Below are 20,024 nucleotides of genomic sequence, written 5' to 3' on the forward strand. Positions count from 1 at the left end.
ATGTTTGATTTCTTGGCACTCTCTGGCCAGAGGCCTTTCTTTGTGCTGCTCAGGAACAGCACAGTGAAGACAAGCTGCCCCAGCACCTGCTGTTCAATATTTCACCTCGCCAGGTCAGCGGCCAAAGTAATCATGTCCATGGGGAAACAATAAAAACGGTACAGAAAACAAAGCATCCCCCCAGTGTCCTGGTTCCCAGCCCTCTTTGCCAACTCCTGCCCCATCAGCTTTGGTTGGGAGGATATAAAAAACCAGTGGAATTCCTCTGTGCAGCTATAGACTGAGCCAGAAGAATGGGAAGACCGGCCAGGAGAGGTAAAGATGCATTTGCAARCTGAATATCTTGATATGGGCATTACTCCTAATTCCTTTTGTGTGTCTCCATAAGGGTCAGCACTCACCAGAAGTGATGCTTTCTGCAAAGRTTGAGATAAATATGCATGTTTTCTGCAGGCTAAACCTTCTGAATTGCTCMTTTTTGTAACATTATAGGAGCATTACAGACATTATAAATGATTCCCAAATGTTTTTCAGAGACAGATAACACTTTCACCTTTTCATTTGACTTTATAACTCCTCCATAACTTCCATTCCTTCCTCTATTAATTTTAGCACCTGTTTATTTGCTGGGTTTATGCCGGTTGTGGCCATTCTGTGCTCCTCAGCAAGAGAGATATCGCTGCAGGCACTGTTCTAGCTCTCAGGATTGCAGAGAATCTTCAAGGCTGAGCCTTCTGTCAGTGCTTTCAAAACACCACATGAGCTGTGGGTTGTTACTTCACCAAAGCCGACAAGCTCCTGGCCCCAAACCTGATCAAGGAGCAGTGGCTCTGTGCCTCAGTGGCCAGGCAAGGGCCATGCTGCTCTAAAAGGCTGCTGTGGGTGCCCTCTTCCTCCTCCTCCTCCTCCTCCTCTTCCTCTTCTTTCTCCTCCTCCTTCTCCTCCAGGTGCTGGCATGGCGATGTTCCGCACCCTGAGCATCCTCCTGAGCCTCCTGGTCCCAGCTCACAGCACCAGGTCACCCGACTGTGGCGGCATCCTCACCCCCTYTGGACTGAGATACCGTGAGTCCAGCCCCACATCTCCCGTGCCAGCAGCAGGGAGGGGACACRGTGACATCTTCCAGAATGTCACTGGCACCAGAATCTCGTGCCACTGCTCAGCTCACCTGCCTGTTGCTAGCAGCAGGGGGTTAGCAAGGGATGGAAGGGYGACACCTGGGTGGGTTTCAGTCTGTCCATCAGGACACCAGCTCCAGAGCCTTTCATAAAACGTCTGCYCTGTTTCACAGTTGCTGAAGTTTCAAAGCCACACGCAGAGTCAGTCCTCAGGCACGACCTCATGGCCCCACCAGCCCCAGACCCATCTCCCGTCTCAAGTAGGTGAGTTGCCCTCTCTTTGCTGCCATACACCTGGTTCATGCTGGTGTTTGAATATTGCCACAAAAAGGCACTTTGTCAGCAAGGACAAAAATCCTCTTGGAGACCAGGAGGTTTAGAAATGAGCTCCTGGCTCCTTCACTGGGGTGCAGGATTAGCAGAACCCATGCTGCCCTCGGGGTGTGGATTTATCTGTGCAGATCTCATGAACTTTCAGGGTTTCTCAGGCACTGCACACCAGCCTGTGTTGGTCTCCCAACACCTTCCTTTCCGCTCCAGCAGGAAACAAATTATCTCTGTCAAAGTCGATGAGTTTTCCCTGACAGTGATCCCCGACACCGGGATGCGGCTGAGCATCGAGGTGGATCTTGGCATCACATCTGCCCCGTGAGTGCCAGGGCTGCAGGGCTGGACCCAGCCCAAGCTCCTGACCAGAGTGACAAGGCCACATCTGGCACCTGCAGGAGCAAGGGTGGCCTGGGGGGAGTGTGGCCCCAGCTCCAACATCCTCCTCTCCTCCCTGGCACAGCACAACCACCAAGGAGATGAGGCTGTCCATCCTGGCAGACCTCCATGTGGAGATGAACCCCGAGGAGAACCTGGAGCTGGTGACCTCTGACTGCAAACCCACCCTGGAGGAGGTGCAGAGCACCGAGGAGATGGACAGGTCAGCCCCACAGTTTTCCTCCTTGTGGGATTTGGGTAATGGGTGGAAGAAGAAACTGAGGCACAAGTCTTTCCAGGCAGGAAGGTGATTGGATTGAGATTTGCTCACTGCCCTCAAAGCTGACAAAAGCCAACATGAAAACTTTATCTTCATGGGAGGAACTTTCCTTTTSTTTTGGGATGGTTTCCCCATTTTAAGAGAGTTTCAGTCTCCCACAAGGGAGCAGTACCTTTAGAGTTGTGCAGCTGAAATGCTTTCAATGCAAATCCAGTRGCAATGCTCCGGTGGTTTGGGATTCTGAATTGTAATCAGATTAACAGAGGATAGAAAACAATCGTAATTCTGTCTCTGGATGTCTTCTGGGTCAGATAAAAGACACCCGCCTTTGGCTGATCTGATTCTCATCTAACTTCTGTTCTGTTGTTTTCACACAGCAAATCCTCGGGATCGGATGTGGACAAGCAGATCAACRTAGAAAAAGTAAGATAAAGTTTGTAAAGGCATGAGAGAGCATTGTACAGGTCTGTAAGAATCAGAGCACCTGGTGCTTTCTCAGATGTTCCCCATAGCTCCGTGCTCACCAGACACTGCCATTGTCCCCTGGCTCCTGCTACCATTTCGATGGCAATGCCCACCTCAGAGGCATTCTGGGGACACCCAATGCCAACAGACCCCCATGATCATCATTACCTCTCCTTTTGTTCTTTCTCCCACAGATTTGCCTGGAAGTCTCCAAATTGCTGCTTTTTCCAAATGAACGGCTGATGTCTCTGGCAGGTGGGTACTTGGCTTTCAGTCCTGTTACAGGCTGAGGGCTTTAAGGATCACTTTGGAGCAGGTTGTGAGGTGGGACACAGCCCTGCCCTGCAGCAGAGGCTCTGCTGCCATCATCTCCCCGAGGACCTGTTCCCTSTGCCCGGCTCTTTCCCTGTCTTTTTTACTTGGGAAGCCCAGATATTTCCCAGAGCCACCCCCTGTCACTGCACCCCTCCTCTTCCTGAGCATCCCTCTRCTCCCTTTGCAGCTCCATTCCCCATCACACCAAGCTGCCAGGTCCAATACCTGCCCCTGGCTGCCCCCATGTACTCTGAGCAGGGAATCATCATCTCTTTGCAGGTGAGTCCTCACTTTCCAGYTCTCACAGCCCAGCTCAGTCCTTGGAAGAGACGTTTCCACCCAGGGCTACAGCCCTGAGACACCTGAAACTTCTTTTTTTTTCTTGCCTGTGTCCCTGCAGACGACTTTCCAGGTGGCAGGGACGGTGATTCCCCTGCCAGTCAGCCCTGTGCCTTTCAGCATGCCCGAGCCAGCGAGATCCAGCTCTTCCCACCTCATCCTGGCTTTCTCTGAGCACTTCTACACCAGYTTATTCTCAGCTTTGGAGGAGTCTGGAGCCCTCAACGTGAGCCTCCTGGTGAGAGGAACCAGGGAGCAAGGAAGGAGTGGGAGATACATTCTTGGGGGGAATGGTTCGGAGGAGCCACATGTCCTGCAGAGAAGTGAGAATGTGTCTGAGCACCCGCAGGAGCCACATGCTCCCAAAGGTCCATGCTCCCAAAAATAATGGAACATGGAGAGTTTGCCATGAGGAGTCCCCTGCACACTGCTCCTGGACTGGGCTGGTGTGAGGAGGCTCCTGAGGGCTCTCAGGGGTGGGATGGTGCTCACAGGAGGGGCTTCACGGCCACACTGGACACGAGCCCTGTGGTCAGACACTGCTGTGATGGTGAGCTGTGCTTTGTGTTTCAGAGYTCGCTGACCACGGCCACCTTGGCTGACAGGATCACTCAGGTGCGCTGCTGTCACCCCGAGAGGCACAGCCCCAGCTCAGGCAGTGTCCCACACCCTGGAGGCTGCCACACCCAGAATTATCCCCGCTCCCTCGGCAGATGGGCTCCCTGTTCCAAGAGGACCTTCCCGTGGTGCTTCAAGCTGTGACCCGGAGCTCACCCCACGTGGAGCTGGAGGAAGACAAAGCCACCGTGAAGCTTTTCCTCACTGCCCAGATYGGAGCAGGATCCTCCCTTTTCCAGAGCTTCCTGAGTGTGAATGTGGTGAGTGTGGAAGCACATTGAGCTTGGGAAACGCGTTCTGAGGCTATGCCCACGCTGCCCACGGGCTCTGCCAGAGGCTTAGGGTTAGGGTTAGGGTGTTAGGGTTTGGGTTAGGGTTAGGCTTTGAGCCCTGGCCCCACTGCAGCCACCACAGCAGCTTTTTCCAGCCCTTTCCCATCACAGTGCTCCCAATCTCTGACATTTGTGTGGCATCGTGTGGGGTGCAGAGTGCACATTTCAGGGGGCAGCACAGGGATGGGATCATCACACCGCACATTCAAAGCCGAGGTGGGGCTGTTCCCTCGCTGATCCTGATTGCCTCTGTTCCCCTCACAGGATGTGACTGCCAGGCTCCATCTCAGCGTTGCCGACACCAGGATGATCATCTCTGTGGCAGCCATAGAGTAATGGCCCCACCTGCACTGAGGGAGCATGGAGGGRACACGTCCCAGTCCCAGCAGGGGAAGGAGAGGCAAAGTGCTCTGGGGAGGCTTTCAGTGTTTGGGCATTGCAGAGGCAGCTCYTTCCCCAAGAAAACTGAAATTCCAGAAATGTGGCAAGGGAGAAAAGTGGGAATTGCACCATCCACATCCCCACAAAGGCTCCAAGGCCAAATGGGGAATTTGGGGAACAGGGAAACTGCTTATTACAGCTCATAACCTGCTGCTCTGTTTTCTAGGGATATCGAGCTCAGCCTGGCTGCCTCTGACGTGGGTCCTGTGCTGGTAGGTTCTTCCAGCTGTGSCCACTCCTTGTACCATTATCTATGAGCTTGGTCCCCCTCCGCTGCCCCAGCCACCCAGGGTGGCATTTCAGCAGAGAAATGCAGAAATACTGACCTTGGGTGTCCCCACACCCAGCAGAAGGGACAGCTGGGTCCTTGTGGGATGGGGAGAGTGAGCAGTCTCTGCCCCTCTCCTCCTTTTTAGCCCCACACCATGAGCTGACCCTGACTCTCCCCCACAGGCTGCCTTGCTGGAGGAGTTGTTCCTGCCCACGATCCGTGAGGAGGTGCCAGCCCAGATAAATGGTGAGATGAGGGGCCCTGAAGATGCTGCCCTGTSGGATGCTCAGCACAGACCCCAGCAGCACCCAGCTGGCAATTTTCCCTCTTTTCTTTTCCTAGTGGTCCTGAGACAAGGTGTTTTCCTGCCCCACATCGCCAGCTTCACTTACACCGACGTCAACGTCACAATTCACAAGGTAAGAAATGAGACATCTCAACTGCTCCCTGCTGGGCTTGATTTAAAGGAAGCCTGGGAGCAATGCTAACCTCCCAACTTCAGAATAAATCAGAGCCTGATCCTCCAGCCCTGGTAACCTGCAGAACCAAGTTCCATTGTTTTAAACAGGCCCAGCCCCTCTTTAGCCCCACGGACACCGGCAGTGGTTGTGTCCCAGGGGCTGTGGGTGGTGGTAAARCCCTGTGTGGGCTGATGGAGCCATACAGGCACCATGCTGAGTCCTCCTTCCTTCCCTGGCCAGGACTATGTCTTGATCCCCTGCAACCTCCAGCTAGAGGCGAGGACTAGAGAGGCAAAAACCTGGTGGTGAAGTCCAGTGTCCGGAGCAAAGCAGTGGCAAAATCATTCAGCTGACTCTCACATCACTCTAGATCGTTTGTCACTGCTTGAAATGTTGAAAACCTTCTTTCTTGCCTTACTAAAACATCATGGGTTTATATTCTGGATAATAATGGTGTTGCACTAGCACCTTTCTCTTCCAGCCCTGCTCCTGGTGTTTTTGTTGCACAGAGGATGGATTGCAACAACATTCCGTGCTTTAATTAAACATTTCTCTTYAATTCTGCATTTGCTGGTGTGACTATTGACATTTTTCCCCCCTCAGTAATTTGTACCTATAAACAGATGATTTTTGCCCATCGTGTCCGGGACCCTACRTTTAATTAATTTAATTAATTCCACTCAATTACAAGAATGCAAAACAGACTCGTGCCCYTCAGCTGCAGAACGACACAGCCCCTACAACGAGAGATCTTTCATCTGCTTTTTCCTCCATGTCTCGTGTTACTATGGGAACATTACAGCTGGTGGGTTTCCTGGGTCAGAAAGAAGAGGAGGGGGAGGAAATCAGTCTGCAGAATGGTTTCTAATTTTAGACTTGAAGGCAGTTATATTTTCAACACTTTGCTTCTGAGGAAGCTCATCACAGAGAAAATGCTGGATGAGAGGTGACTGCAGGCGTCAGACTGTGCCAGCACCACGGTTGTTAGCACTGGGATGCTCTTTCCTACTGACCAAACACATCTCCTGGCTGTTCAGGAAAGTAAAGGGGGGGAAAAACACCCACAGCAGATACAGGCATCCAAAAGGGAAGGGTGGGTGGCAACAGAGCTCCAAAAGCCATCCCATTGCTCCATCAGTGGGTGCTGCTGGTACCTGCCCCAGCCAAGGTGAGCATGTGGCTGTGCTGATGCCCAGGAAGAGCATCCTCATCCCTGACTGTGCATCCCAGGAGGAGCATCCTCATCCCCTGACTGTGCATCCCAGGAGGAGCATCCTCATCCCTGGTGATGCAGCTCCCACCTCAGCTCTCCCCTGGTGATGTTTCACATAAAACCCCAGCCACGAAACCGTATTAATTACATCTACATCTGCTTTCACTTGCCACAGCTATACCCATCATTTCTAGCCTCTGAAGCTGCTGAAAAACACTTCAAAACCTTGTATTTCAAAGGCTGAGSAACAGGAAAGCAAACAAAACAAGCCAGGTTGATTTACTGCAAGGAGTAAAGAACCCTGAAGGTTTATATGCCCAGAGTGGGSACCTGACTAATGATGTTAATGCCTGAGGTTGGCCAGAGCAGGAACAGCTCCTAATAAAAGCTTCCTGGTAGAGCTGCAACYATTATTCTTTGACTAATATATGTTAAACCAGTTTCCCAAAAGGAATAAGCTACAGCAGTAAAARGATGCATTTCTTTACTGGGGAATATTCTGGCTCTAAGCTTCACTGCAGGACTCTGCCCCTCCAGCACTGGGCTGGGGTCTCAGACCTGCACCCCCAACCCCCAGCTCCACATGGGAACAGCCACAGCCTTAGAGCAGGGCTGTGGACAGTGAGGGTCTTCTGCTTCCTCCTCCAGTCACCCCATTTACTGAGACCCCCAGCACRACCAGGGAAAAGGAATGCTGAAAGAAGTGTTTGCATTAGCACCTTTGGCAGACACCAAATCCATCACTTTCCTGGGCAGTCCCGCAGGAACAGCTGCCTGRTGACAGCCAGCATCCCTCACCCATGGCATGTGGAGCAGGATGCACCAGCCAGATGATCCAAACCCTGGAGCAGGGGGAGCAAGCCCCTTCTCCAGACCCCACAAAACAGCAGAGGGATGAAGGTTTTGCCAGGGGCATTGCTGGAGCAGGAGCTGCAGAGCTCCAAATCCCACGTGCAGCCGGCAGCGCAGCCAGACCCCAGCAAATCTCACCCAGATGGAGATTTTTCCAGCTTGTCAGGGTATCAGTGTGAAAGAAACTTTCCTGAACAGGGTTGTCCCAGCTCTTATGGCTTCTGGACTGCAGTTTGCTGCTCTCAATACACTCCTGAAGCCACTAGGAATTCAGAGCATTAGAGCACAAGTTGCAGGAGTGACGAGTAACACTGAGAAGATGCTGTCCTTTCCTTTGGAAAAGGCTCCTCTCCTCCTTTCCGCTCAGTCCTGTGTGATGAGCAGAGTGATGGAGGCCAGACTCCAAGAGGAAAAGCCTTTTCCAGGGSCACGAGATGATTTTTCCACTCTCCTGTGACCCTGGGCTCGCAGCTGTGCCACAGCTCYGTGCAGCAGCAGGCTCTCATGGCATGCTCTCATCACACTGTTTTCTTTCTCAAGGCAAGCAGAGGCCTGGGACATTGCCAGATCACAGAGCCATCAATAAYGTGCCAGAGAAATGAATCCCTCCCMGCAGAGCAGAATACACACAGAAGTGATGGCCAAACGGGAATGAAAAGAGGGGCTAAACTTTACTTACTGTCCAGAAGGTGTTTGCTCAGGAACCAGAACAAAACCTTGTGTGAGCACAGCCTGTCCTGCCAGCCTGTGGGCAGCGAGGATGGATGGAGGCACCGAGCCCCAGCAGTGCCCTGAGGTGGCACAAAAGAGACTCATCCTGCCCTTTGGGGGTCACAGAAACCCCCAAACCCTGCTCTGCTGCGTGCTGGTGTCAGAGAATGAGCAATGGGGTCTGAGCCCCTGCTCCTGGCTCCTGAGCAGGTYCCAGGGCTCACAGCAGTGGTTCCTGCTGGCTCCTCACCCCACAGGGCTGTCCCCAACCTGCTGCTCCCTGCAGAGCCCTGTCACCACACAGGAGCATCGCTTCTGCCCAGGGACAGGACAAGSCTTGTGTCACCACCAGCTGAACAGTCTCTGGGGAGCACCTCAGCTCTCTGGTAAGGACGTTTCCCCTTCAGATTCTATTAGGAAGTGCTTCATGACCTTTGGAAATTTGATTTAATTCTGGTTTCTGCTTGTGGATTAGCATTAGGAGATTACCAGACCAGGAGGAGCCACTAAAAATTCAATTTTTTTTTCTCAGAAAGTTCAGGTGGGAAGAGTTTCCAATCCCAAACCCAGAATATTGATTGTCATAAAGGAACAAGATCTCAGAGTGGAGGCAGGACAGAAGCTCTCCCTGAGAAGCATCAGAAACCAAAACCTCATTCCAAGCACTAAAAAAGTAGGAACATTTATTAAAATAGTTACATGACAAATGTATTCTGAGCTGCTGCTCAGCACTTCACACCCTCCTGGACAAGGATGGGGAGATTCACTTGAGAAGCCACATGCAACAAATTCACTTTTTCATTCCATCAGGAAGAGTTGTACCTCAGAACAGATTTCCTAATTCCACTGTGGGACTGTGACTGTGTGACTGTGACCCCAAAATCACACCAACTTCCCTAAATAAATATTTGTACACAGAGCTGCCCGTCAGGTTTGGCTTATGCAAGTGTCAAACCTTTCTCATACAAGCCAATTCACTATTAAGTGTCTTAAATATTACCAAGAATTTTGAATCAGGTCTAGGAAAGAAAAGCAGGTGATGCTGGTCCTGGCATTCCATTCTTGCTGCTCTCTTCCTCTGTCTGCCCMCACAGCCCTGTCCATGCTCAGACTCCTCAGCTCACACCAGAAACACCATCAGGCCCTGTAGGGGAGCAGAAGAAACACAAACACACATCATCTCCCATCGAGGGATGTTGGTTCACAACATCAGCAAAGAGACCTCCTGCCAAGGTCCTGGTGTCCATATGGAGAGCACAGAATCCTTTGGGAAGTGCTGGGGAATATCCCAGTTCCTGTGGGACACTTCCAGGGTGAGCAGGGCTGGAACTTGGGGCAATTCAAGACACTTTGAATGGTGCCACAGCAGAGGGCTTGCCCAATCCCTGGATCCACATCAGAGCTGCTCACACAGAGCTCTCCAACAAGAAAAGAGGGCCTGGACAGGGAACTGAAACCTGTCCCAGGGCCTGAGCACTGCTCGTGATGCACCTGGGTCTGCACCATGTGTGGGCATCACATCCTGGGCAGCATCCCCTGACCTGAGCGAGGCCAGACAGAGCAGCCCTTTAGGACTCAGGGATCACAGTCTGCAGCTCTTGCACGCACAGCCACCCCTAGCAGGGTCCTGTGAACATCCCTGGGGCCCTGCAGGAGGGGACAGCCCATCCCTGCACTCACCGCTTTTATCTGAAAATCCACGTTCACTAAGGGAATGCGCAGCACCTTGGGCAGCGGGATCCCGATGCTCAGGGCACCTGCAGGGGACAGACAGGTCCTGACACACTGAGCCAGCTCACACCCACCCCAGAGCTGCTCCAGAGGGACACAGGGGCTCTTCAGGGGCAGCACTGAGTGCTTGGCTTTCCTCATGGTCTCCATCACTGACTCTTGCCAGGATTAATGCAAACACAAGGCTGGACTTTTAACTGCACCCTCAAAAGGGATTTCAGGGTTTCAGTGTCTCCAGCACTCCTGATGTACATCTTCCAAACACACAGACACACACAGGGCCCCCTCTTCCCTCCTTGCCCAGAACTCAAAGTGCTCCCGGTCACCTTACCATTGATGACAGGCAGTAATGTTTCCACAAGCAAAGTGCTGCAGTGGGGCTTCAGGATGGAGATCTGAAYCAGAGAAGAGAAAAAACATGAGCAGTGTTGCTTGGCCCATGATAGTGGCAAGGAGGACCCTTGGGACTGCAAACCACTGCCCACTGACACTGCAAAAGAACAAACAGTCTCTCTTCTCTTTAAAGCAAATTACTTTTCTTCCTCAGTTAGTATTCAGTCCTTCCTTTAGGAAAAATTCTGCCTCATGACACTACTGCTGCAGCTCAATGTGAGTTTTGCACAGGCAGAGGTTAATAAACAAATGGATTTCAGCTTTACATTTGCTGGCAGAAGGGGGAAAAAAAAACCCCAGCAACAGAAGAATTGCTATAACCTACACCACGGAGCAGCTAACAGCTCTGACCATCGGCAGGGGCAATCCATCACAGCATCCCACAGCCATGCCTGGCTCCCTCCCTCCCCAAAACCCACAGGRCATCATGCTTGGCTGCTTTTCCAGCCCAGCAAAGCTCAGACTGGTGTTGGAGACTTACATTACTGATGCCAACATCAGAAGAGTCCAAGGAGAGGTAAGTGCTGCAGGGAAAGGAGAGCAAAGAGCGGGTCAGAGCTCACAGCCAGAGCCCRGCCAGCTCCAAGCACAGGGTGACTCAGCCCATGGGACCCCTGTGAGGCATCACCCACAAAGGGACACCTCCATTGTAACACAGAAACCAGGGGCTGGCACACTTGCAAGAGAGAAAAGGAAATAGGAAAATAAAAGCTTAACCTAATTTTCATTTGCTTGTCAATGATGCAGCACTGCAGCAGGGCACACACAGCTCCTGGCTGCGCCTTCCCTCTCCCTGCCCAGATTATTCACTTTCAGGAAGGAGGCAGCTCCCAGCCAGMCGAGAGCTGAGCTTCTGGAACCCAGTGGCAGGTGGGCTGGAACTAGATCTTGAGGATCCCTTCCAACTCCAACCATTGTGTGATTCTATGTAAAAGCACCCARTCTGGATTCAAGGACCTGGTGAATTTGCTCAGCTCCTCATCTATCACTGTGATCACATGACTATCCCTGCCTAGGATGGATGCTTTATTTCCACTTTCAATTTCTCTTTTCTACTTCTGTTGAATCTTGTTATACCCTTGTCTATTGAATTAAAAGCCTTTTGACGCATTTCTATTCCCTATATCACTGCATACAAGCTATGCCAATTTTGGTTCTAAATCCAGCTCTTTGACAAGCTAAATGGCCCGAAATCCTCAAACCTCCCGCTATAAGGAATGCTCTCCAATCTTTAATCATACCTTGACTGGCATTAATGACAGCACTTTCCTTTACTGCTTTATCATTCATGTCCAATATCAGGCATTTYGAGCCACTGCCCAGGATCAAAGTCAAGCTGACAGTCTTACAATTATTCAGGTTACCTCATTCCTCCTTGTTATAAAACTGACACACTTTTCCTCCAGCCTCTTAAAACTTTCCAGCTGCTGCAATCTTTCCTGAACAACCCCATCCACCTGATGCCATCAGTCAGGTATGAAATTCTCAGATTCAGGATATGAAATATCTGGTTTACGGACACAGAAAACATTTCAAGTCAGGGGTCCCAGAGCCAACGTGTCAAGCAGAGAATGTCCCCATGTGGATGAGGGGACAGCTCACCTGCCCAGGGCCAGCTGCAGCACCAGCCTGCCCCCGACAACCGACACACGGACATTTAGAGCAAGGTCCTGCAAGCAGAGAGAGAAAGGATCAGCACATGGAAATGTCCCTATCCCAGCCACCCCTCACCCTGCTGGCTGAACTCTGCACCCCTCAGAGGTAACTCCATCCACACTTACAGCCTTCAGCAGCAGGAAATTGAGGATGGATCCRTCTGAGCGGGTGCTGAACAGCTGAATCAGGACTGAAAGCTTGACRCTGGCTTTGTTTTCTTCCAAGAGGATGAGCGGGTTTCCTCTCAACACCAATCTGATGCTCAGAGGGCTGGTGCCACGGCAGACAGAGCACTGTGGGAGTAAGGGACACAAGGAGGTGGCTGCTGACACCCTGCACAGAGCCAGGCAGGGGACTGTCAGCAGGTGCCCAAGAACCAGGCAAGGAAACAGGAGATGCCAGATATTTATCAGCTCTCTATGTCAATGGCTACAAGCTGTAGGAGACGACTTCCCCTTGTTCAGGGAGCAGAAGAGGGCTGGAACAGCTGATAGCACACAGGAAAGCAGTCACTGGGCAGGGGCTGTGAAAACCCTCAGCCCCTTCACCCATCCCAGCTGGTCGGGCAGCAGGGCCATGCTGGAGCAAGAGGAGGGGAGCAGAACACTGTGGCAGGGGTGTGATGGCACATCCAGGTGTGTCCTGGGCAGGTTTATACAAAACAAAACGAGTTCCTCACCGCAGGGGGAGCGATGGTCCACATGGCCTCACGCAGGCGGGTGGCACCGGAGAACTGTGGGAACAGAAGCACCAACAGCCCCAGTGAGCTCTGCAGCTCATTTGTCACTCTCTCCAGCATGAAACACGGGCCCTGCTGTACTCACAGCATCTGGAGTGCAGGGGAAGGTCTGCGGGGGCAGCTGGAGCAGGAGGCTGAGCCCTGCATTGAGGAAGCTCTGGCGCATCACCATGAGCATCAGTCTGTCCATCAGGGGAGGCAGAGCGGAGGGTGATGAGTCGTGGGGGATGGTGCTGCCTCCCACCTGCTTCACCACACCCTGCAAAGAGAGGTGACCCCGACATCAATCCTCAAAGCCACGAGGCGTGTTCAGATCATCACAGGAGTGCCAGCTGAATGCCCTCCCTGCTCTCCTCAGAGCTTTGGAAAGCACSGGGCTCGGAGCAGCTCACTCTGTTTCATGGATGACAGGAGCTGATAACGGTGAGTGAGCACAACTGAGGTGTTCTTAGCTAATTACACACTTTGTCCAAATCAAAAATCACTGCTTCAGTTCATCCTCGAGGTCTCCAAGCACCAAGGGGTGACAGTGCTGCACTTGRCAATCCACCTCCCACTGCCGGGCATCAGCCCACCCCGCAGCTCCACAGAAACCCTCCCTGACACTGACTGTTTGCTAAAGAGACTGACTCTGGCCATCCCAGGGGCTTGGAGGGCAAAGGCYCCTCCTGATGGAGTCACTGCACACAGCCAGTGCAGCATCGTGGGTTTCACCGGCTGCAGTGTTCGCTATCAGCCCCTGTGTGCTTTTATTTAACCTCTCCTGTTTGCAAATAGTTTGCTTTTTGCTGGGTCTTTTCCCCCCACAGTAGGCAGATGTAAAAAAAAAAAAAAAAAAAAAAATACATCCATTAGCCTGATTTAGCACTCACCCATCACAGCAAAGGCAAAAAGCACTAACACAGGTCTACAGGGTGAGGGAGAGGAGGAAAACTCATCCCACGAGAAAGAACTGTTCATCCCAGCAGCCACATCCAACAGACAGACAGCCTCGGGCAGGCTCAGGGTAAGCTGGCATATAAAGCAAGGGAAGAAAAGCACACACAGTGGTCATCTGGATAAAGACCCCAGCCCTTAGGAGCTTGCATTTCCAGGACATTAGCCCAGCTCCTGTGGGATTCTGCAGTTCTCAGGGATGAGGTGAGCACACTGCAAGGCAGCACACAGCCAACCCTCCCAGAGTTCTGCTGCCCAGCATTCACTTACATCTAAATCCAGCCCCAGGAACTTGCCAGAGGTGTAGGGGATGCTGGCCAGCTGGTAGTGGATGGTTCCTGCCGTGCCCACCGGGATCACCGCTGCACACGGGAAAAGGATTTTTACAACACCGGGAAATCGGCAGCAACACAACCTCCCCTCACCCCAAAAACCACCAGGCCCCACAAACAGCTCCAACATTCACTGCTGCAGGGTGCTTGCTGCTGCTCCAAATGGCCAAAACATCCCAAAATTCAGCTCGGTGGGATCTGCCTTTAGGATGTGGCGCAAAAAGAGCATCAAAGATAAGACAAATCCAAGGGTGATGTGTAAAAATGGCATAAAAAGGGCCAGGGTGGGAGCAGGTCACTTGGAACGATGGGGTGTGAATTTGAGGCTCAACAGCAGGAAGAGTTGGAGTTTTTTTGATGCACTGATGGACTCCACATGGGAAATGGGACATGTTCCCAGTGTGGGGAATGCAGGGAAGCAGCACCTCACCCTCCACAAGAAACCCACCATTGAGAGTGCTCAGGAGATGGATGTTCACGAGGTTCATCACGATATCCACTACAGGACAGAGCTGCAACACAAAGCAGAAAYGAGACTGCTCAAACCCCCTCACACCACCACTCAGAGCCTGCCCAGACTCCCCCCTTTCCATCTAAACCTCCAGGGAAAACTGGCATGGCTCTGGGCACAGCTGGGGTGCTGTGAAAGGCTTGGGGTGGTGGGACATCCCTGGAGCTGTGGGATGACACTGAAGGGGAGCACTGTGATGTGGGGAATGTCTGAGACATCGCCCTACAAGCAGCAGCCCCAGGAGCTGCCAGGCTGCCCACAGACACCCAGCCCTGTGGGATGTGCCAGTGGTGTGGGAGAGCAGCACAGAGGGATGGTGCAGCTTGCTGTAACAAGTTTTTTTCCAATATCTGTGTTTCAGCTGTGACAGGAGCACAATCCTCAGCCTTACCAGAGCGGGCAAAGTCGCTGTCAGCTGGCGAAGCACCAGCTCATTCACTGACAGGCTGAGTAAGCTGGAAAGGAAAGAGAAAAAACTCCAAATCAGCACAAACAAAGCTCCAGGATAGGAGACAAAAGGATCTCCAACCTTGGTTTTACAATTTTCAACACCCTCAGTCATCTCTTCAGGGTCACTGCTGCGGCTGGTGCTGGCCAGAGCAGGGGCTGGAGGGACAAAATGACCCAACTGAGGGGAGAACTGGGYTCATTGCTGAGAATCACAGAATCACTAAAGYTGGAAAATACCTCTAAGCTTACCAATTCCAACCATCAACCCAGCACCACCACCATGTTCACCACTAAACCATGTCCCTCAAGAGCCATAGCCACTTTTTTTTGTCAGGACTTCCAGGGGTGGTGTCTTTACCACTTCCCTGGGCAGCCTATTTAATGCTTTGACAACTCTTTCTATGAAGAAATTTTTCCCTCTCCTTTCCTGAGCTCTTGGGGAGCTCAGACATCACTGCACGAAAGGAGTGAGCCTCTCACAGCGTGACCTGYGTTTGGTGTCTCCCTCTGGTATTTAAATCAGCAATGCAGTTAAGGGAAGAGGGAGCTGTTAGGAAATATCCTCATGTTAGTTACCGGGAACAAACAATTTGCATCTGGAATAACAAGAGGAGAAATCTGCTGTGTGACATTTCCCCGCTGCTGCTGAACAGCTCGCTCAGGAGTGCGATGCCTGCAGCAGCACAGCGGCAGTTTCGTCTGATAATCAATATATTTCTGGACTGTTGAGTTGGCAAGACACAGACAGCAGGAATTCATAGAGCACTTTGTTATTTATGCCCAAATTCTGCCGAGAAATGCATCTGAGGAGCTGCCAAGGAGTCAATTGTGTATATCTACACTCCCTTTGCCCCCACAGGAGCTCAATTCCTGCAAACCATCACTTTACTCCTGCTAAAAATTAAAACACAACCCCCAGAGCAGGTGAATCGTGTTCCTCTGTTCACTCACACAGCGTTTTTCAAAGCAGCTGCTGCACTGATTGAAATATAATGTATAATGTAAAAATTAATTAGGAGAATTTCAATGAACCTGAAAAGTGAGTAATCCAAAAGCAATAAAAGAAAATATTTCCCATGATCAATTTACTGCTGTRTTCATCAATACATGAAGTCAGCAAATTCTTGCTGTCAAGAATTTAATAAGACTGAGCAAGAGATGGRACATTTGCATGGAATTACACACAAACACAGCAGTCAGAGGGAAACTCCACATGCCTGGCATTCTCCTGGGACAGCAGCCAAAGGCAGAATAAAAAAACAGGGAAAATAATGGTCCTGTTTTCCTGGAATTCTCCCAGCCCTGTTAYTCCTACCCTTTGGATATCAACTCTCCAGCTCAGTCTAGAGAAAGTGTGTTGGGAAAGGTACCAAACCTCATGCTCCAGATTTTAAAATTTCCACAGGCAAACAGGGCAAATTAACCCTCATTCCACTGAAGCAATTGGCATTGGCAATGGGAAAGAAATTCCATTCCTGAGGCCTGGCTCTGTATCAGCTGAGCACGTCTGTGTCCTGGCAGACCGTCCACATTGTCAGATAAAGAGGACAGGACTGCACACAACAGAAAACATAAACCCACAGGCACTTACCCCGAAAGGACCTTGATCTTTATGGCYCCAAGAATGCAGAGGCAGTCTTCAGTGACAACCTGGAAGGTGCCAGATTCGAAATTCGTGCATTTAATGTTGGCAGTAATGTTCACCTCCACTAAGATATCAATGAGTTCTGAGAGCAGGCCAACCAAGCTGCAAAAAAAAGAAAATGGGGTGATTCCATCTCTCAGCCTGTACCCAGAGAAACTCAGCAGAGCCAGGAGAAGCAGACAGCACCTCCATCCCCTGCAGGGCATTACCAATGCCACGAGTCRTCCTGTGGGGTCTGTTTTGCTCTGTGACTTTATTAGAGGTAAGAAATAGCTCAAAATCCTTAAGAGATGCCAAATATGGCAGGGTAGGGACTTCCCTCAACGCCCTTCCTGAATCCCCCACTCACCAGTTGCCGCTGAGCTGCAGCTTYGCCCCGATGGTCAGCTGGACCCCGATCCCTGGCAGCAGCACCACCGACAGCCTGGGCACCCGGACCTTGATGAGGTGCAGGCTGTGAACRACAGCAAAGGCTGGCACAGATTAAAAACACCTTCCAGCAGCTGAGTAACCATACCCAGTGAGGAACCCACGGCACCACAGCCACCTCCAGCTGGAGGCACGAGGAGAAGACACAGCTGGCAGCCAAAAGAAGGSAGCCTAGAACCATGCTGAGCTGAAAGCTGACTTTGGAGAGCCATCTGCTTTACCCTCTGTGGTCCCTTTTCCCTCTCTCGGTGCTGTCAGGCATCAACAGCACCACCAGAGCTGTCATTGTGCACCCACACCCTGCAGTGCCCCTCACCACCCACTCTGCTACCACACAGTCAGCATTAATCAGGCCAGAACTCCAGAATCACCATAAAACCAGGGTAACAGCCTGGGCCAGCCATGGAGGGGCAGCTCAGCTTGATTTGTTCAGAACCGATGCTGAAGGCACACTCAGAGTGAAGAACTTACTCAGTGATGCTGGTGGGAGAGTTCAGCTGACCCCCTTCACCCATGATGTTGGGAACCACGAGACCCTGCAGGTGCTGGTGGATGAGCCCATTRTGAATTATGGCATCTGAGAGAACTGGAAAACATCTGTGTGTGAGGAGCAGCAGGGRCAGCAGTGACCTCTTCCCACTCAGACAGATCCATCCTGGTACAGCAAAGCCCCTCCACTCCCCAAAACTCCTCAGGGAGGCATCAGCTGCCTCCAGGCAGTTAAATCACAGGGGATGGTAATTTACAACATGCACAAAACCAAATCTGCCCTTGGTGAATTAACCAGCAGAGGTAACAGTGAAAATCACCCCAGACTCACAATTTGGAGGTAACAGTTTCACTGTGCACTGCCAGGAACACCAGCAACCCCACTCAGAGGCTGGGCTTCCACTCATGACTTGTTTCCCCTTTGTCAAGGGGTTGTTTTTTGGGTGTTTTTTGTTGATTTTTGCCTGTTTGTTTTTGCTGTTGTCTTTCTGGGCTTTTTAGCAGAAGCAACTTGAAACAAGCCTGAGCATTGCAAATATTATCATGTCTGCTACTTCACAGCAGATGTTTGTCAAATATCAGCCGYTCCAATATGGAAATGAGAAACTGAGACAAAAACAGGAAACAACCCAGATTTATCCCTCAGACTGTGTGTGGCTGCTTGGTGCTGAAACACGCCCCAGTTCTGGAGCAGAGATTCCCTGACCCATGAATCTGGTGATGGCTCTCAGGGGTTCTGAGTAAAGTCTGCAGCCCTGATGAGCTATGAAATAAAGATGAAGACACTCAGGAATTTTTACTCCCCACCCCAGTCCCACAGAGCTTTCAAAGCAAACACAACCCATGCCTTTCTGTAGTTACCATTCTGCATCGCCCGTGGGCTGACGGCGCAGGAGAGGCCGGACAAAACTTCCTGCGAGGGCGAGAGGAGGCCACAGAAAAGGATGATTCCAAAAAGCTTCAGAACCATCGTCTCCAGAAGACTGGCCTGCTGGCARGGGAGATATCAGAAGGGGCAGTGAGGGAAAAGCCTCTGAGAAGTGACCCCAGTGTCTTCATGAGGAAAGAAGTCAATCAAGGAATCCCTCCTTTATCCAGCTCAAGGGAGACTCTGCTCAAGCACAGAGCTACAGGAYCTTCTTCATGTCCACACACATGGATAGACTCCATATGTGGGTCAAAAAAAGCCCTTTCCTGATGCCTTGTGACTGGCACAAAATGCTCACACAAAAGAAGCCAAATTTGATGTTTATGTTATTTCTGTACCCCTGCGATGAGCAGTTACAGGTGTTTTGGTGGGTGGGCTTTGCCAAGGGAAGCAGCTGAGGATTATCCTTGTTGCTTCCACCTTTCCAAAGCAATAAAATAAAGTACAAGTGATAAAAACAAGCTATCTAGAAGCTATAATTTAATCATTATTAACATAAAAGTAATGATGTAATGGCAGACACACAGGTGATTGGAAGCTTGGTGCCAGCACAGTCTCCAACTAAAGCAGTCGAGCACTTCCAGAGTGAGACCCTGCCAGTGCACATCACCCTGCCACCACACCACAGGGCACCCAGGATGTTACCTGACTCAGCTGCAGCCAGCTGGGAYGGGCTCCTGGCTCCACTCAGGCTCCTCTGGACTCCTCCAGGCTCCGTGTTGTCTCTTTTTTCCCCGCAGCTGAGATGAAAGAAGCTGCCCTTTTATAAAAGCTGCAGCCCAGCAGACACACCTTCTCCACTCAGCCTCCCTGGCCCTCGAGCTGCCATCCCTCTGCTCCTGCTCCTTGACAGCAACACCCAGCTGCCACCTCTCTTGATTTATACCAGGCAACGTCACCGTTCCCCTCTGTGGCCTGGATCGCTCGGATGCTGCTGCTTTTACCCCTTCCCCCCAAGTCTGGCTTAAAAATTATTCCCTGCTATGGTGGATCCAATAGGGAACCCTATGCTTTGAGGAAAACAACTTTTTCAGGAAATCTTGAGATTTGCTGAAGCATCTAAACCTGGCAGAAGGGTGATGGGGCTGCCTGTGTGGGGAGGCAGCACACACAGCACAGGAACATGGACTCAAGGAGGCTTAGAGTAGGAAATTCTCTACTTTTGCCAATCCCTGAGGAGYTGTGGAACCTAAAAGACTCATTCTTGTTTCAAGTGCAGTCCTGGGAAAAGATTTTCTTGAYAAAAAGCAATGTGGAAAGGTCACAGAGATCTGATAGATGCCAGGTCTGACTGATTTCATTTGGATCTGTGAAGTGTCATGAACTGACTGTAAAAAATGAAGTTGTGTTGAAATGTATAAAGCAAACGATAAACTTAATTTTGAATAAACAACACTTATGGTAGCTGAGCAATGGTAGCAACAACGTGGATGTCAAAGGAAAGTTTTATCCTGCAGGAATGAGACTCTCACCCCTCAGCAGATGTGTTGGCTGTGCTTCTCGGAAGTTTCCATTGTGCAGAGCCCCAGGAAGATTTTATCTGGGTGCTTTGTTCRGGTCTGGTCACCCATGCTCAGCTGGGACAGACCTGGAGGGAGCCCCAGCTGCTGGGAGAGCTGGGGAGCAGCAGAGATAAGATCACTGTCCATCAGCAGAGGAGAGCA

General features: G+C 51.2%; 2 protein-coding genes across 2 annotated transcripts; one reads left to right on the plus strand and one right to left on the minus strand.

Annotated features, from left to right (window-relative positions):
• Positions 1 to 955: 955 nt before the first annotated feature.
• On the plus strand, positions 956 to 5,654 carry BPIFB2 (BPI fold containing family B member 2). The gene is made up of 15 exons (XM_057365884.1): positions 956 to 1,064; positions 1,292 to 1,382; positions 1,659 to 1,766; positions 1,909 to 2,046; positions 2,481 to 2,526; positions 2,763 to 2,823; positions 3,071 to 3,162; positions 3,284 to 3,460; positions 3,796 to 3,837; positions 3,936 to 4,100; positions 4,437 to 4,504; positions 4,780 to 4,825; positions 5,067 to 5,130; positions 5,227 to 5,303; positions 5,586 to 5,654. The coding sequence occupies exons 1-15, from the start codon at positions 956 to 958 to the stop codon at positions 5,652 to 5,654; spliced, it is 1,353 nt and encodes a 450-aa protein (XP_057221867.1).
• Positions 5,655 to 9,241: 3,587 nt separating this feature from the next.
• Positions 9,242 to 18,402, minus strand: LOC130573449 (BPI fold-containing family B member 4-like). The gene is made up of 15 exons (XM_057365885.1): positions 18,294 to 18,402; positions 17,415 to 17,529; positions 16,864 to 16,968; positions 16,461 to 16,616; positions 14,811 to 14,874; positions 14,357 to 14,420; positions 13,847 to 13,938; positions 12,726 to 12,899; positions 12,581 to 12,634; positions 12,027 to 12,194; positions 11,848 to 11,915; positions 10,727 to 10,769; positions 10,184 to 10,247; positions 9,802 to 9,878; positions 9,242 to 9,265 (listed from the first exon to the last, which is right to left on the minus strand). Exons 1-15 carry the CDS (start codon positions 18,400 to 18,402, stop codon positions 9,242 to 9,244), a joined length of 1,377 nt encoding a protein of 458 aa, XP_057221868.1.
• Between the last annotated feature and the right edge of the window lie 1,622 nt (positions 18,403 to 20,024).

This window comes from Malurus melanocephalus, unplaced genomic scaffold (genome assembly GCF_030028575.1).
Source record: "Malurus melanocephalus ecotype Western Australia unplaced genomic scaffold, MMel_1.1 scaffold_59, whole genome shotgun sequence".
NCBI classification, from domain to species: Eukaryota; Metazoa; Chordata; class Aves; order Passeriformes; family Maluridae; genus Malurus; species Malurus melanocephalus.